This window comes from Hyaena hyaena, unplaced genomic scaffold, assembly GCF_003009895.1.
Source record: "Hyaena hyaena isolate Hyena2069 unplaced genomic scaffold, ASM300989v1 scaffold_252, whole genome shotgun sequence".
In the NCBI taxonomy this organism is placed as follows: Eukaryota; Metazoa; Chordata; class Mammalia; order Carnivora; family Hyaenidae; genus Hyaena; species Hyaena hyaena.
Window position 1 is genome coordinate 2,116,987 of NW_024080884.1, and position 18,352 is coordinate 2,135,338.

At 43.5% G+C, this 18,352-nt stretch overlaps 1 protein-coding gene across 1 annotated transcript; it reads right to left on the minus strand.

Annotated features, from left to right (window-relative positions):
• Nucleotides 1-1,367: 1,367 nt before the first annotated feature.
• CBLIF (cobalamin binding intrinsic factor) lies at nt 1,368-18,016 on the minus strand. The gene is made up of 9 exons (XM_039245080.1): nt 17,938-18,016; nt 16,841-17,017; nt 15,530-15,643; nt 14,956-15,096; nt 12,959-13,140; nt 9,044-9,221; nt 7,474-7,675; nt 4,102-4,220; nt 1,368-1,429 (listed from the first exon to the last, which is right to left on the minus strand). Exons 1-9 carry the CDS (start codon nt 18,014-18,016, stop codon nt 1,368-1,370), a joined length of 1,254 nt encoding a protein of 417 aa, XP_039101011.1.
• Between the last annotated feature and the right edge of the window lie 336 nt (nt 18,017-18,352).

Genomic DNA, 18,352 nt, shown 5'->3' on the forward strand with positions numbered 1-18,352 from the left:
GGTCAAATTTAAGTACATTTTAGGTCTTTTGATACAATTTTCTTTCTTCTTCTTCTTCTTTTTTTTAGAAGAGAGAGCAGCAGAACACCAGTGGGGGGAGGAGTAGAGGAGAAGAGAGCAGAGGAGAGGAGAGGAGGAGAAGAGAGGAAAGGAGAGAAGAGAGGAGAGGAGGAGAAGAGAGGAGAGGAGAGAGAGAGAGAGAGAGACAGAGAGAGAGAATCTTAAGCAGCTTCTATGCTCAGCTCGGAGCCCAAAGTGGGACTCGATCTCACAACCCTGAGATAATGTCCTGAGCCAAAGTTGAGAGCTGGATGCTCAACCGGCTGAGCCACGCAGGTGCCCCTTTGGATACAGTTTTCATATCCTTCGCTAGAAAGTTGGTCCCTGTGTTGACTCCTGCCAGCAGAGATGAAAGTTATGATTGTCTCTGAAAGCCTAATTTTTCTTTTCAAATATGTATATAGGATGTGGTTATAGATCTGTATCTCTTTTTAATATATAAAATATATATATGGGGTGGGATTTTAGATGTATATTTATATTTAATATAAGAAACATGTTAAATTTTAATTACATACTAACTACAAATTATATTTATGTATTAAAGATGTATTTATATCTAAAATACACATTTTAAACTTAATTTTACTGAGAATCATTATTAGAAATGGAAGGGGAGAATTACATCATTTACCTAGTTCTGTGGGAGCCTCATATGAAATAATTTTGGCCATTTCACTAAGTGATCTGAAAAGTAGTCCTTGGTATAAGAAACAAAAATAGGAAGTTTAAAAAATATATCACTTCATTTGTAGAAATAAAGGATAGTATTGGTTAATTAATCAAGAAGATCAGAATGAACTCTAAAAATGTCAGGTGGGCTCTCTCTTCTCCCCTCATCCTAGGTTTAAATTATGACTGGCATTCAGGGGCGCCTGGGTGGCTTAGTTGGTTAAGTGTTCAACTTCGGCTCAGGTCAGACCTCGCAGTTCATGAGTTTGAGACCTGTGTCGGGCTCTGTGCTGACAGCTCAGAGCCTGGAGCCTGCTTTGGATTCTATGTTTCCCTCCCTCTCCGCCCCTCCCCTGCTCACACTCTGTCTCTGTCTCTCTCAAAAATAAATAAACATTAAAAAAAATTATGACTGGCAGTCATTGCCTTGAGAAGCTGGATGTTTTCTTATGGGTCACAGATGTTGAGACTCCAGGGAAGTTTGAATCATTTATTTTACACAGTGTTTTCTATGTTTTTACCAGGAATATGGAAGCATTGTCGATATCCACTTTTTGGCATAGATTTGAAATGAAATGAACAAAAATTCCATCATCCTTTGAAGGTGTTTGAGAGAACCTGAAGCCACCTCGTTGTTAGTACTGTGTGAAATTGGCCGTGATGTGCTCATGGTTGACGGGTATGTAGTCGGCAACACCTAGAAGCAATCAGAGAAGAACATGAAGTGATGACCATGGTACGTATAACCACCCCCACCTCCCAAGGGATTAGCCTATTGTTGGAGGAGTAAAGTCACCACAGTATGAAATGGAAAGCTTGATTGGTATGGAAGAGTATGGAATTGAGGTCCAGAGTCTGTGATTCCAGGCTCAGAGTTACCATGTGGAGCATGTGTTAGATGGATAAGCCCCTTAAATTGTGAGAGTCTTTTTTTCCTCATGTATTAAATTGCACTCATAATAGTTACTTTGAAGAAACACTTTCAGGATTAGGACTAATGACTGCCAGATGCCTAATACAGTACCTGACATGTAGCAGGTGTACAGTAAATGGTGGTTATTATTAAACTAGCTTATTTAAGCCAAATTTAGAGCATTCAAGGTAGGAGGAGCTCATGTTCACTTTTGAAGATTTTGCAGAAAATAGGAAGGACAGTGGGTTGAGAATTCTTGTGTTTCAGGGCAGGAAAGTTAGATGATGGAGGTATTGATGGTTTCCAAGTTGCCGGACATCAGAAAGAATGACAATTCCAGGCCTCCATCTTTTTGGATCTCAGAGGTCTTTCTGTTTACCATTCTTTCCTCAGAGAAGAAAAGTACTTGGCAGACATGAGAATAAGCCTGATTTAAGTTTTAATATTTATTTATTTTTGAGAGAGAGAGAGACAGAATGCAAGCAGGGGAGGGGCAGAGAGAGAGGGAGACACAGAATCCAAAGCAGGATCCAGGCTCTGAGCTGTCAGTGCAGAGCCCGACGTGGGGCTTGAACCCATGAACTGTGAGATCATGACCTGAGCCAAAGTTAAATGCTCAACCGATGAGGCACCCAGCCGCTCCAAGAATAAGCCTGATTTAGAGTAATTCTTGGGATGAAAGTGGTGGAAGAACTAATAATAATAATATTTAGCATTTTCGAACAATGTTATGTAAAAGACATTGTGTGTAATTCATTTTAAATGCATTATTTCTAATTTTTACCCTAAGCCAAAGAATGGCTATTACCGTTTCTATTTTATAGCTCTGGAGTCTGTGGCTCAGAGAAGGCTCATTCCTTGTTTGATACAGTTAGTCAGTAAGAGGAAGACCTTCTAACCAAGGTTATGTGATCTAATTATATGCTTTGCCACAATTCAACAAATTCTGGCTGCCCAGACTTTATTTTATTTAATTTTTTTTTAGAGAGAGAGAGAGCATGAGCAGGGGAGAGTGGGAGAGGGAGAGAAAGAGAAAGAGAGAGAATCTTAAGCAGGATCCATGCTCAGTGCAGAACCAAATGAGGGGCTTGATCCCACGATGCTGTGGTCATGACCTGAGTTGAAATTAAGAGTTGGATACTCAACTAACTGAGCCACCCAGGCGCCTGAGATTTTGTTAAATACCTGACAGATGCTAAAGAAACATCTCTCCCAGTGCTCTCTTGGATAGTGAGGATCTTCACAAAGCCACAGGCTCGGCTCTGCTGTGACCATTTGACTTCACCTCTCCCTGCACGGTGATGACTAACATCACCTTGACTAGGTGACATCATCCTTAGACCAAACCACACACCGGCGCTCTCTAGCTTGGAGGATATTTTAGTATTTGTGCACAATTTTAAAGAATGTTGAGGTTTTGCTGTCAAAGTTTGTTCCTGTCTCTTTCCCCACACAAACATGCATAAGCATTCTTCTCTTTGGAGATTTGTTTTATAGAAAGCATTAGGGGAAAAAGAATGAACGTTGGGTGAAGCTGTAGGAGAAAGCTCACTCGTGCTGCAGGCTGGAAGCCCGGGCTTGATTATCCCCCGAGCCCACGCTGGATGCAGGTCTTGCACAAGACTTTAACGTCTCAAAAACTTAGTTTTTTTTCCTCTGTAAAAAGAGAATCACCACTACCTGCAGAGCTGACGTGTGAAATAAGAGAACATCGCTGCACAAAGTGCTATGTTTCTCGTCCCTCATACTTGTGTCCCACCGACTAGGAAGTCACTGTGCTTTTGTTTTACACCATTAATGTTTAAGTTTTTAATCCTAAAGTGGCCATCTTCTTAGATCACAGGCTACTTTTCCCACCATTTCTTTTTCTCTCTTGCATTATCTGCTTTTTCCTTTTTCAGCTCTTACTGCTGTAAGTAGGTCAGTTGGTCACTGGATGTGTCCCCATTGGCTCAGAGTTAGGATTTTTTATTTAAAAAAAAGCTATTTAATTAATTAATTATATTTGAGAGAGGGAGAGAGAGAGAGCGCACATGTGAGAGCTGGAGAGAGGAGCAGAGAGGGACAGAGAGAATCTTAAGCAGGCTCCATGCTCAGCACAGAGCCCAGTGCGGAACTCAATTCCATGACCCTGGGATCATGACTTGAGCCCAAATCAAGAGTGGGGTGCTAACCTGACTGAGCCACTAGCTGCCCTACAAAAGCTGTTTTAGAAAGCCAGCCACCTGTTATATCTATCATCTATCTATCTACCCATTGTCTATCAATCATTCAATCAAATCACTGTATATATATTCATAATATGTGTGTATGTATGTATACGGGTAGTCACTGTATATGTACATACAATCTCACAATTATTTGTTGATTAAATGAATGAATGAATTAAAGAAGGGAATGAAAGAAAGTAACCTTCAGACTATGGAAGAGATTCCCAGATTCCTTTACTTTCTCACCTTCATTCAAAGGTGTTTTGCCACTAAGGAACTGCCAGAATGTCCTGTGATGAACATTTTCGGCAATATTATTGATGGAGGAGACGACAGGGCCCCAAGATGTCATTGTGGTTTCAAATCTGTAAGAGTAAAATCATATATGTGATTAACATCTCAGTTAGGTCAGGCAGTAAGAGGTTAAGGTGAAGGGACGGAGACATTCTTTTTCTTTTCTTTTTGAGAGAGAGAGAGGGAGACAGAGGGGCAGAGGGAATGAGAGAGAGAAAATCTTTTTTTTTGAGAGAGAGAAAATCTTAAGCAGGCTTCCTGCTCAGCATGGAGCCCAACACAGGGCTCAATCTCATGACCCTGGGATCATGACGTGAGCCAAAATCAAGAATTAGCCCTCAGGGGCGCCTGGGTAGCTCAGTTGGTTAGGTTCAGCTTTGGCTGTTCAGCTTTGGCTCAGGTCATGATCTCACGGTTCGTAGGTTCGAGCCCCGCGTCGGGCTCTGTGCTGACAGCCATCTCAGAGCCTGGAGCCTGTTTTAGATTCTGTGTCTCCCTCTCTCTCTGACCCTCCCCTGCCCCTGCTGTCTCTCTCTCTCTCTCTCTCAGAAATAAAAAAATTAAAAAAAAAAGAATCAGCCATTCAAACAGACTGAGCTACCCAGGCGTCCTGGGACAGAGACATTCTAAATGCCTTATAGATCAGATCATATCATGCTCAAAAGAGGAATTACAAATGATTAATGAATATGAAATTACTTCACTTAGAATGAAATGAAATTAACATGAATGGAGAGTATTTTAAAAACCTATCAATAAGCAAATTTAAGAAAATGTAAATGCCCAAATATGGCTGAATAACTACGTAATCATAGGATGAATATCCAAGATTGAATTTTTTTTGCAGTTGCACAATTGTATTTTTCAATAATTTTAAGTGACATTAAAAATGCTCCTCCAAAAAAACCCCAAAACAAAACAAAAAAGAATACTCCTCCAATAATGTTCCAATAATGTTAAGTGAAAATGTGGGACATAAATTGTACACTAAATAACTATCCCATCTGTGTGATGCATCACAACTATATCACAACTATTTATTTATTTATTTATTTAAATGTTTTATTTATTTCTAGGAGAGAGAGAGACAGCGTGAGCAGGGGAGGGTCAGAGAGAGAGGGAGTCACAGACTGAAACAGCCTCCAGGCTCTGAGCTGGCAGTCAGCACAGAGCCCGACGCGGGGCTTGAACCCATGAACCGTGAGATCATGACCTAAGCGAAAGTCAGATGCTTAACCGACTAAGCCACCCAGGCGCCCCATATCACAACTATTTATAATATGCATAGGACAAAACCACCTACAACATTATAAAAACATGTCCACAGTGATTATATAGTGGATGTACCATAGATGTTCTGTTTTCTTCTTTATGTATCACCCCTCCCCCACCGCCTACTTTATGTATTTATGACATTCACAGTCAGGAAAAGAAAAATCAGACAAATTTGAAGGTAAGCTCAGAGAAGCAGGAAGGTAGATTCAGAGGGTTGTTTGAAAACTGAGTGTTCTTGGAGTGCAACTTTGATCCCAACCTGGGTGTAGAAGTCAGGGAAATTATGGAGCTGGGCTGTGGACAGCAGGCACGATGCACTGAGCCCAATCCTGGGGGGTTGATTCCACATCGCACTCAGTTGTCACTTCCTCGGACTTGGTCAGTCGTTTTCTTTGGCATTTCTCTGTAGCACTGGGGTCGTGTCATCTTTCCTTGGAAAGGCTCTTCTCTTTTCCTTTCCAGGACCTGGCACATCCCCTCTGCTCCTTCTGTTACCTTAGTCTTCTCCATATTTCTCTGCTGCTTCCTCTTTTTGCAGACTATAAGCACATCCCAAGGTCTTAATTTTCTCCTCTGGAATTATTTCTGTATTCTTCCTTTACAACAGGGCAGTAGAAGGAATATGAGCTTCACGGTCAAGATCTCAACTCTAGATCTTGAGTCTATTAGTTACATGTCATGTGATCTTAGGAATGTTACTTCGCCTCTTTGGGCTTAAGTGGTGCTATATATAAAATGGACATATGGATCTGTTTCATGTTTTTGCATTTTTTTTTAAATAGGCTTTATGCTCAACATGGGGCTCCAATTCATGACCCTGAGATCAAATGTTGCATGCTCTACTGACTGAGCCTGCTACCTCTGCACGGTTGGGAGCTTATCTGCTACCTCTGCATGGTTCCTCGACTTCGATCATCACCTGTATCAGATGACCATCCAATCTCTTTCACCTGTCCTGACCTTTTTTCCTAGGCCTTTGTTTACACCTTCCAAAGCTCCCTAATTCTTCTGTTTTGATCACCTACTATTAGACATGTCTAATGAATTAAGTCTTTCTCTGAAAGATATTCCTTCTTCCTGACGCTCCTAGCAGAAGTTTGGGAGGTTCTCATTCTTGCCTCACTGCATCCACACCTGGGGAGTCCTCCTTGATGTGAGTGTGTTTATCCTAGATGCTATCTTCATTATTTCACAGATTCATGACCATAGGCAGACTCCAGCTTGCCTCCTTGTCTTCCATTTTCAAACCAATTAAGATTTTACAACTACTAAGTTTTTCTTACTTAATAAAAACTTGCAATGCTTCTCCATCATAAGGAGTCCAATCTCCTGAGCCTGGTTCTTCAGACTTTTTACATCACCCAGCCTATCCTTTTAGATGTACTTACTTAATTCAAGCCTGTACACTCTTCTCTAGTCAAGCTGGACCACTCGCTCCCTGAATTCCTTGCTTCTTCCTGCCTTCGATGGTTTTTTTTTTTTTTTTAAAGGTTCATTTATTTTGAGAGAGAGAGTGCAAGTGGGAGAAGAGCAGAGAGAGATGTAGAGAGAAAGAATCCCAAGCAAGTTCTGCACACTCACCATGGAGGCGATGTGGGGCTCGAACCCACAAACTGTGGGATCATAACCTGAGTCCAGATTGGATATTTAACTGAGGACATTTAACCAGCCAGGTACCCCTTGAATGGTTCTTTCTAGCCATTCCCTCTTCCTAGAATACCATCTTCCCATATCTTCCCTATAGTACTTCTTTGAACATGCCCCAAAGGCACAAGCCTTTCTGGACTATTCTAATCTACAACGGACTCTCCCCTTTGAATTCTTGTTTGCAAAACTCTGTTATACATTGGCTTGTGTGATTTAATGTTTCCTGAGAGCCTTGCCTAGTTGCTCATTTGCAGGCTTCTCAAGGGGTGATGGGATAAATATCTGTTAAATTATCAGAAGGAAAAACAAGTAAGAAAAGGCAGGGGGGAGAGAGAGAGAGAGAGAGAACAGGAATTCAGGCGAGGCCTGGGGGGAAAGGTGCGTGTTGCTTCCAGCACTCACTTGAACTTGGAGCTTCTGCGCTGTGCTTCCTCTAGGACAACGAGTAGCACTGAGCCAGCTTTCACCCTGACATTGATGGTGTAGTTGAATTGCAGCTCCACCCCCCTCAGCTGGTTATTGATGGTGTATGTGATGGTGATGTTGGGTGATGAGGTGGCAGGAGGGTTGGTTTGGCTGGGGGGGCTTGGTTGCACCTCATGATCTGTGAGGAGCAAAGAGGCCAGATTTGTTAAAGATTATGGGGTTCGCACTGTTAGGTGCAAAATCGCTGTTATTAACAACAACTCATCCTAAAAAAAAAAAAAAAGAACATATCAAGGAATGGCAATGATTTTGTGTCCTTTGTGGGTTGTTCTGAAGAACTGGGGTGGTCCATAAAGCTCTCATTTCCATTCTAGAGACTTGTTCTTGGCTGAAGAGCTGACGGCTAGTTTCACAAGGAACATCAGTTTTGTTGGAGGAGTTTCCACTGTGAATCTGGAGGCAAAGGTAGTTAAGCTTCAGACCATTTAACAAACGACCTGGGCAACTATAGTGTAGCATCCTTGGGAAGATTCCATAGCTATCTTGTTAAGGTTGGGAAATCACTGGGAAGAAGTCTCAGGAGTCAGGTGAATGTGGCTGTGTTTGGTGTGGTTGGGGGGAGCCGGTTGGTTGATCGCTGTCTCTATAGGTTCTGTTCTGAGATAGACAAGGAGCTTAGTCATCCTTGCTTGTCTCGGGAAGTTTATGCAACGTAAGATGAATAATGCGTTATACTAGTATTTGGTTACAAAGAAGAGATGGAGGTATCTCTACCAAAGACTAGTTATCACTGGAGTGATACAATTTTTATGCAGATCTCCCACTTTCTTTGTGCACATTTATGGAATGTTTGAATTTTAAGTATCCTTGCATTATATTTTTAATTGCATAAAAATACAGATATTTCAAATCAAAGGGTAACGTGCCAGGTTTCCACACCATTCCTTTGGTGTGCCCAGAGTACCCAAGCTTCACATTGAGATCTCCAAGTCTGGGCTGAAATGCCAACTCTGTTCTTCTCATGAGTCTCTCAGACTAGATCAGTGATTGGCCACATTTGCTTTGCTTTTATGCTGTATGTGGCTTCTATTTCTATTTAATACTTATTTCATTCTTCCATATGTTGTGGGTTTTGTCTATGTATCTGTCTCCTGACCTTGTAAAGAGCAGATATCTGAAGATACTGCATAATATTTGGGGCATTTGTCACATGAATGAATGAAGTTATATATCATCTGATTGTTAAGACCATGGACCTTCCCTCTTCACCATCATCTCACTTCACTATCATCTTCAGCAGCATCTTTACCATCTACTATAGTAGGTGCTCATTTAATGTGTACTGAGTGAAGTAGACATGGGAGCTGAATGCTGAGGGCAGGCTGGCGTGGCTGTGTGTTAACACACAGCATTTGGGCATTGGAAATCAGATGCGTCTCTGCCTACATCACAAGCCTAGATGCCACTTGAAATTGATCCACAAGTTATTTTGGGCATAAGTTGCCACTTTATACCATAAGGAAAGGCAGATGTTAAGAGTTCTTACCAGGGATGCAGGACACGTAAGGCACATCTAGGTATGTCTTGCCTTTCAGGGAAGGGAGGATTTGGGCAATGGACATGGGATTGTGGAATTTCCCCTGCTCAATCTCCTCGAGTATTGTGTCCATGGTCTTCTGGCAGTTCCACTCCTTGTGAGAGTGCTCAGGTGTCACGGAGAGTGCCTGGGACAGGAGAGAGAGCGAGAGAGAGGAGAGAGAGAGAGAGAGAAGGAGGGAGAGAGATTAGGCATAGCTGAGAGTTGGCCTTTATAAGCTTTATAAGGGATACACTTGATCACTAATCTTGGGGATCATCCAAAGTCTAAAACTGAGCTCCCCAAGGTTTAGGACAATGTCTCTCTTTTTCACTGCCATGTCCCCACCTCTTAGCTGACAGTGTCTGTCACATAGCAGTCACACAACAAATATCTGTGCAACAAACAGATTTAGGGAACATTAATAGGGCTGTTGCATTTATGGTATGTATTATATAAAACAGTTCTTGGACGTAGAATGAGGTGAGAGCTGGGCAGAGCAAGCTCCAGGGGCAGCGTGAGTCTGGAACAGCCTGGCCATCAAAACACAGGAGAGCTCTTTTGTTTTGTGTTGTCCTGCATACCCTTTGGTGGACTCCTCTCATACTTTGTGTTCATGTCAGGACTGTCAGCCAGAGGCTCCACAACCCTGGCCACAGTGGTGGATTCATGGCCTGGGCTGGCTAATCATAGAGTGCCATCCTTCTGGGGACAGTGATTGGTGGGACCACATGCTAGCCAGGGCCCTTCCCTGATATATAGACACTCAGAGAGAGAATTTCTTTCTTTCCCACCAGGAGTATTCAGCTGGGACCATGTAAGTAAGCAGTGGTCTTCTAGTGACCATCTTTCTCAGCCACTTTGACGACACCGTGCTCTAGGAGACAATTAGGAAAACCATAGCTGAGCGATGAATAGTGGTCCCTGAAACCATGATTTGAGTCCTTTCTTCTAGCTACTTCTGAAAGGACTCCAGGTCCAGACTCTCTAGTCTACATGAAATAGTAGATCCCCATTTTTTTTTTCTTAAGTTATTTCAGTTTCTGTTATTGGCAAAAATGATTCCTGGTAAATACACCAAGCAATCCATTCTACTTTGCTGAGTTTTATATCTCATGGGTCCAATAGAAATCATAATTTCTTCCTACCCTTTGGGGGTTTGTTTGAGGTTCAGATGGGATGAGAAGCAAAAGCATTTTGTGATGTGTGTTATACAGGCTATCATTACCACCTCCCTCACTTTAGGGTGGTGCTGACCATGACCATCAGAGTACATCAACGGTCTGAGAGTGCTGGTTGACTGATCCACCTGAATCTTGACATGGGAAATGAGCGAAGGGAGAGGAGGGTCCGAACTGGCTTTGTGAGCCAAAGGCAGTTGATGAACAGTCAGAAAGTTTGGATAGGCATGACTGTCCCTGTTAACTCTGGCAACCATGAATTGTGGCTCCTGCCAGAGGCTACTTTACAGGGCAGTTTGGTTTAGGGGGCGTCGAGTAGGTACTCCTCAGCAGCCATATCTTATTCACTTGCTATATTCACCTCTCAAATCCCAAAGGTAAGATGTAGCTCATTTGATAAAACATAGCCAATGCCACCACTCTAGAGAGGAATAACACATTGCATTGTGAGAAGTCATTAATAACTTTGCATGATGTTTATCAGGCCCCTTTCCAAGTTAGATCCCCATCAGAGGAATTTTGAAGCCTTTGGAGTATTGATGGAAGCAAGAGAAGAAATTCTGGGATAGAGAAAGTGCCTCATGAATGCCTAGGGAAGCCATGTGGGTGGCCCAGGCTACTTGAAGGGCACTGGCATCCTGGAAGGTGATGAATGAAGGCTGAAAAAGGAGAGACTGTGAACAATTATTGAGCACCACATTGTGCTTGTGATTAAAAAAATGTATATATATCTTTGCAATCTTGTTATGGTCGGGAAAGTGAAATTCAGGGAAATTCAATATTTTCCCAAAAGGGTGGCAGATCTGGGATTCAAACTCAAGTTGTTACATCTCCAGAGCCCTTTGCTTTTTGACACCAGAACATTTTTAATTAGAAAAAAAGTTATGCATTAGGCATCTGGCAATTCTAGACTGCAGGCTGTGTGAGTAAACTCTAAGTGTGTGCCTTAACTCGAGTAGGAAGAGGATGTGTATCCTAACTGATTAGAAATCCATGTGGCCTGTGATATCTGGATAAGAGCAAGGTAGCAAGGTCTTGCCTTTTTTTTTTTTTAATGTTTTATTTATTTCTGAGAGAGAGAGAGAGAGAGAGAGAGGCAGCGTGAACAAGGGAGGGTCAGAGAGAGAGGGAGACAAAGAATCCAAAGGAGGCTCCAGACTCTGAGCTGTCAGCACAGAGCCCGATGTGGGGCTCGAACCTACAAACCGTGAGATCATGACCTGAGCCGAAGTTGGATGTTTTACCGACTGAGCCACCCAGGCATCCCAAGGTCTTGCCTTTTATAGGAAAAGCATTATTTCTCAGGCACAGCTTATCAGAGTGTACCCTGTGGGTGATAAAATCCCAAATGGAATTCACAAGCCAAACTAACAAAGGCAAACATTTCTGTCGGGCACTAAGGTGAAGCAAGTTGATTTTAAGTGAGTCGTAGATAAAACCCATCTTATATCCCCTTCCAGACTGCCTGTGATACTCCACACAGCTGTCTAGACCTGAGCCCAGGGATTGGTCTTGTATGATTCAGCCATGGTAACAGTCTTTCATTCCATGGCAAAATTTCATTCACCGTGACACAACACGGAAGGTGACCATGTTCTCATTAATTGCTCCTATACATGGCGCATGGGAGTGAGGATTTGGTGTTTACTCTTATGTTTAACATAAACTAATTTCTAGTCTGTTCATGCCCTTTGCTAATTTCTAATGTGTGGAACCAGGGCCAGTCTCCACTCCTCCCCATGAACGATTTCTTCCTACCACTAGCTTGTATCAGGTTCAGGGCTGGCATTGTAATTCCATAGTCTCTGTTTCCTCGGCTTCCTGAGTGGAGAAGGTCATGATGTAGTTTTCCAATTAATTGCATTGGGCATTTTGAGACTTTGGAGCATAAACTTCTCAGTTGGGGTTAGAGGATTTGGCCACAGGTGACCCTTTAATTTCTGATTCTAGTTGGTTATCTCCCCCCGTATCTTTAGTATGTCTTCCATGGGAGAATGCTGCTCTAGTCAACCCTCATCAGTTGAGGGGGTAGCATTTGGAGATATATCAAGGAGCATCATAGAGAATCCAAGCCTGGGAATCTGAGTTCCCAGGGAAGCATAGGATTGGGTATGGTTGGGTACCAGACAGACTTGGTTCTGCCACTTAGAGCACTATGTGAGGTTGAAATGAGATTGAGACTATAAAAGAGTTGACAAAGATTAGACATTCAGTCAGCTTTAGGTTATTTTCATTAATCACTTTGACTATAAGCCCACATTTTTGGGATCACAGTAAAGGGCTAAAAAAAGAACACTTGACTGGCAAGTTGGAATCAGAAAATTCTATTTTTTATGAGGACCCGTTTTAATATCCTTATTTTTTTATACATCACATTTTCATCAGTGTGTAAATATTATGAACAAACCAATCATTATCAGTAATAAACTGATATGTTTCTTGGATTGATTTGTATTTTCCAAGGATGAGAAAAGAATTCATGTAGTTTTATTTTCACACTTTGCCTATGAAGTAGGGAAGAATCAACAGTCAACCTGCATTTTACCAGTGGTGAGACTAAGACATAAGCACCACAAGGAATCTACCTCAAGTCACACTAGTTGGTCTTTCTCAGAGATTTCCAAGATGTCTGGCCTCTTGATCCTACAGTCCCGCCTTACCGTATTGGCATGGGCCCAGTTGAGAGCATTGGCAATGTGTTTACCTGCATGGCGAGGCCAGTACTGTAGATGTTTCCAATGATGCCATTGTCTTTGATCCTCATGCTAATATTCTCCACGACATCCTTCAGTACCTGACTGAACAGACTTCTGTAACCTTCCTCTGAACCTACTGGGATCTTGTTGTACATACAGGTCAGAGCCAAGGTCACCATTGCTCCCGTGTCTGTGAATCACAGGGAGGATAAGGCAACCATCACCACAACAGTATGAACAAGCGACATTTATTGTCTTCCAGCTACATTATCTCCTTTATTCTTCAGGACAGCCTGTGAAGTAGGCCCTATAATCATCTCCATTCAAGAGATGAAGAAATGGAGGCTCAGAGAGGCCAAGCAATGGCCCAAGGCCACACAGGGCCAGGATCTGAATCCAGATCTATATGACTTCACAGCTCATGCTTTTAATTACTGTAGACTGGCACTCTATTCAATCGCATTTCTCTTGTCCTAGTGTTTTTACTTTAAAAATGTCACCAATCCTTGAAGGCCAAGCCATCACCACCTCTCACTGAAGCCTTCCCTGGTCAGCCCAGTGCCACAGGTGCAGTCTCTTTCCTGACCTTTTTTAGCATGTATTGTTTGGACCTGTTTTGCAACGTCAGAACTCTGCTTTGTTTTGTTGTTACCGTGCTCTGTGAGCTCCTGGGTGGCAGGAACGTTGCATGCCCCATGGCATGCAGCACAGGGGCATTTTCATGATTGGCATGGGAAAGTGTACGTGGACTGAATGAGCAAGCTCTGGCAGAACAAGACCAGAACAAATGCAAGACTTGTCTGATGACATCTTTTCTTTCACTGGTTTTCCCCTTCCTACTGGGATCTCCACCTGAAATTTGCATAACCTCATCAAGGAGGACCGTGTTGTTGAAACCAGTGTTGGCAAAGAAGTCCAAATTTCCCTAACTGACAGAGACACCCCAACAATGCCTTAGGTCCCACTCTGCTCTTGACCCCCAGGGAGAGAACTAGAGCCTTTGCTTATTGGTCTAAAAGCCTGAAATGAGAGAGTTTGCTTGAGACAAAAGAGGTTGTTGAGGCAGTATGGGTAACAGAGTGAAAATCTGAGATACGCTATTGCTTGGAGAGTGGCAGAGGAGAAAAATGTGACCATGAATGAGGGGCATACAGCAATGTCCTCACAGAGGGCATTATTCACAGAAGGCGCCGTCATCTGCAGAAGAGTGGACAGGGAAGGACATGGTGCTATAGGGGAAAAGCTTCCATTCACAAACAGCTATAAGGTTACAGAAAAAAGGAATAAGATGGTTCCAGTATATCCTTGAAGGGGAGGAGCGTCAATATCTGTTTATTTATTTAAAATTTGTTTTGTTTACTTATTTATTTTGAGAGAGAAAAGAGAAAGAGACGCAGAGAGAGAGAGAGCAAGAGAGACGGAGAGGGAGAGATTCCCAAGCAGGCTCCCAGCTGTCAGCGCAGAACCCAGTGTAGGGCTCAAACTCACAAACTGAGATGATGACCTGAGCTGAAAGCAAGAGTCGAGTGCTTAACTGACTGAGTCACCCAGGTGCCCCCAGGCAGTATCTGTTCAATAGAAAGAGATTATCAGGATGTTATAAGGAGAAACATCAAGAAGAACAGAGTGTGGAATCATTAGTAGTGATACAGAGAGGGTTCGGTGTAGGGCTGAGTCTAGACACTGATTTCATAACTTAAGAATTTAGCTGGAAATAACTCCTGACTTGGGTGATGTGCCTATTGTTTCCAGTGGAGAGTCGGTCATTGTCAAGGCACTTCAAGTATCATCCTGGTTTCTTTGTTTTACTATCTCCCTTTCATTTATTCCTTAATTCACATGTCCAACAAATACCTGTTAAGTACCTCCCATCTGCAGACATTTTCATGATCCTGGGATCTTCCTTCGTGGAAAACTCCCCCTCCCACTTTCCCCTCTGGCCCCCCATTCAGTGCCCTTGATGTTCCGGGCTCAGGGCAGCGTTTGGGAGTGGTGACCAACTCACCCATGTTGAAGGGGGAGGAATTGGCCAGCAGGATCTTGGCAAAGCGGGCTGCGATGGGTAAGGTTGTCTCTGAGTTCTTCTGGCACAGTGCCAGGACCGCCAGACTGGGCCCATAGAAGGTGGAAGCCTGAGCATTGGGGCCTGGGAAGGGGACAGAGGGCCTCTGTAAGATTAACATCCACTAGAATTAGGATGTTCATGAAACAGGGAAAAGCCAAACCTTTTAAATAGAAATTTTTAGAAAACCTGTCCAAAAAGAAAGACTCCATATTAGCAAAAGGTAACTTGAACATTTCTCAGAATAAGAATACCACTCGGTATAAGAAGAGAATAAAAGGGATGAGGCTGTCTTTGGGTGATGGGTTAAGTCTGTGTCCCTGGGGACAGTGGTCTTATCTGGTTCACTTGGAATTGAAGTGAATATCTCACTGTGGGATGATCTCAGGGATCCTAAGCAAAGGCACTTTGTGTTTCTTCCTTCACTTTCCATCTGCCCATCTTTTCCTTTCTAGGCTTAAAATTCTCAGGAAGGATCATTTGCCTCACTCTCCCCTCCCTTCTGATGAGATCTTACTTGAAGGAGCCCAGTTTTCCATTTGTCTTTGTAGAACTGAAACTTTATTCCCAGGGTCTCGGCAGGAGGAGGTAAGAGCCATGATGGTGAGGGCGAGCTGGCCAATGGTCAGGTCTGTGGAGGAGAGAACAAAACAGTGACAATGGTATTCTCAGGGGAGAGTGTGCCAGGGGCCAGGACTGAGCTCTCTGCTTCTTGTACAGATCATTTTGAATTTTTAATAATGTGATTAGATAGGGTTTTTAAAGAAGATTTTATTTTTAAGTAATCTCTATATCCAACACGGGATGCACACTCACAGCCCTGAGATCTAAGAGTACTTTTCTGACTGAGCCAGCCAGGCATCCCTAGCTAATTTTTTTTATCTCTCCTGATTAAGGAAATAAGTGTGAAAAAATTCTCAAGGAGTGTTTAATGTGGTGACTACTCCATGACTTGACAACTTCATCGAGAATCTCTGGTATCTGTTGAGAAAAGCAGTAAGAACACCCATACGAATTCATACCTGCAACTAACTTTAACTTTGCTGTCTCACTTGCTCATCAGGGCTACTCCTGTGAGGTAGGCAGAGCAGAGATTTGATTATTATCATCATTCTTATTGTTACTGTTAGCGTTCTTCTTAGAATGGTCTACATTTCCGGGGTGCCTGGGTGGCTCAGTCGGTTGGGCATCCGACTTGGGCTCAGGTCACGATCTCACAGCTCATGGGTTCGAGCCCTGCATTGGGCTCTGTGCTGACAGCTAGCTCAGAGCCTGGAGCTTGCTTCAGATTCTGTGTCTCCCTCTCTCTCTGACCTTCTCCTATTTACTCTGTCTCTCAGAAATAAATAAAACATTAAAAAAAAAAAAAGAATGGTCTACATTTTGCAGATGAAGAAGTGAGGTTGGTCAGGATTCGTGGCTTTGTCCAGGTCACAGAGTTATTTTTGTTTTTTAAAGTAGGCTCCATGCTCAGCATGGAGCCTAAGGTGGGGCTTGAACTCAGGATCCTGAGATCAAGACCCAAGCTGAGCTCGAGTTGGACGCCCAACTGACTCAGCCACCCAGGTGTCCCAAGGTCATGGAGTTTAGATGTGGTAGAGCCAGAACTGGAAGCCTGCTCTTTTTACATCTGATCTAGAACCATTTCCGGTTTACTGCCCTCTTCTATGAATGCTCTGACGTCACACGCATTTCTTTCCTGGTTTGTAGGGAAAGGTATTTGGGTGATTCAGGCACAGCTGCAGGTTGCATGGGAGTAGGGGTTGTGTGGAGTTAGGACCTGGGACTGGAGAGTCAGGAAGCGTTCAGAAGGGCTCTGACTTCTCACCGGCTGTGTCACTGGCCATGAGCTTGTAAGTCAGGAGCTTCTGGGCCTCCACGTTGTAGGCTCCGGCCAGATTCATGGCGATGAGGATGCTGGGGTTTGGGAAGGCTGAGCTGGTCACGGAGCTCTCCATGAGCACTTGTATGCCATTAACCAAGGGCTGCTGTGCTGGGGGGACAGCTGAGAAGAGAAAGGCATTTACTAACCCCCAACCTCTCTCTCATCTCAGAAACATGTTTCCTGCGAGTCTATCAGAAGATCGGATCAGCACTGGTACCTTCCAGCACACCCCCATGTAGGGATGATTATCAATGAAAAGTGGAGAAAACCTTTACCTCTGAGGCCAATTAAACCCAACATCTTCTCAAATAACCCTTATCTTTAAGAAAGTGATTTCTCACTTAGTAACTTCAAGCAATATCGTTCATGGGCATTTCATATTATTTCCAGCATATTCCTCAAAGTCACTGTCTTCCTTGCATTTTTTTTTCTGTCTGACGTAAAAAATATGGGAGACTTGGGGTGTGACCAGTCCTTGGTGGGTACCCACATCCCTGGTAGCAGTGGTACGTGGTGGGAACAGCTCTGAATGCCTCTCTCTCTGCCACCAGCCATCATTCCTGCACCAGGATTTCAATCTCTCTTAATGTAAAATGCACAGACTTCGGGGCACCTGGATTGCTCGGTCGGTTAAGCATCTGACTCTTGATTTCAGCTCAGGTCATGATCTGAGGGTTCATGAGATCCAGCCCCGCATCAGGCTCCATGCTGAGGGTGCAGCCTGCTTGGGATTCTCTCTCCTGCTCTTTATGCCCCTCCCCCACATGTTCTCTCTTTCTCTCTCAATCTCTCTCAAAAATAAATCAATAAACTTAAAAAATAAAAAATAAATAAAATGCATAGACTTCCTTCTGGAAGAACTTACACTATTCAGGTGGGAAAGCTGAACCCTGCAGTCTCCCTGACTCACCCATTCAAAACTCCTACAGTGGTTGCTGTTTCCAATCACTTTCTCCTCAGCCCACCTCAGCGTGTGAGGTTTGCCCCTGTCCCCAGGGTCACAGCTTCCCTGACCTCTCTGGAGGAAACACTGTACTCACAGCATGAGCGCTGGGTCTGGGTGCTGGTCCCAGCCACAGCCCAGAGAAGGTTCAGGAGGTAGAGGGTGAACCAGGCCATCCCACTCTTTTCTTGTCCTGTCTATGGGTCCTGTGCCCAAATCCCAGTGTTTGAAAGTGGAGCGTTTCTCTCCTTTCTCTTATATATGCTTCTCTTTGTAGAACAGTCTGCCCTCCTCTCTCTCTCAGCCACTCTTAACCACTTACGCTGACCTCTCTCTCCCTGAGGGAACTAGTTTCCATTCGCTTATCTAAGTACTCTATACCCTGCACAGTGTGTGAAGGTGACTTCTAGCTGGCACCGTCAACATGAGACTCTTGAGGTTGAGTATGTAGTGAAGGCAGTGATGACAAGGTGCCCTTTACCATGACCCTGGGGCAGTAGGTCAGGAGCTTG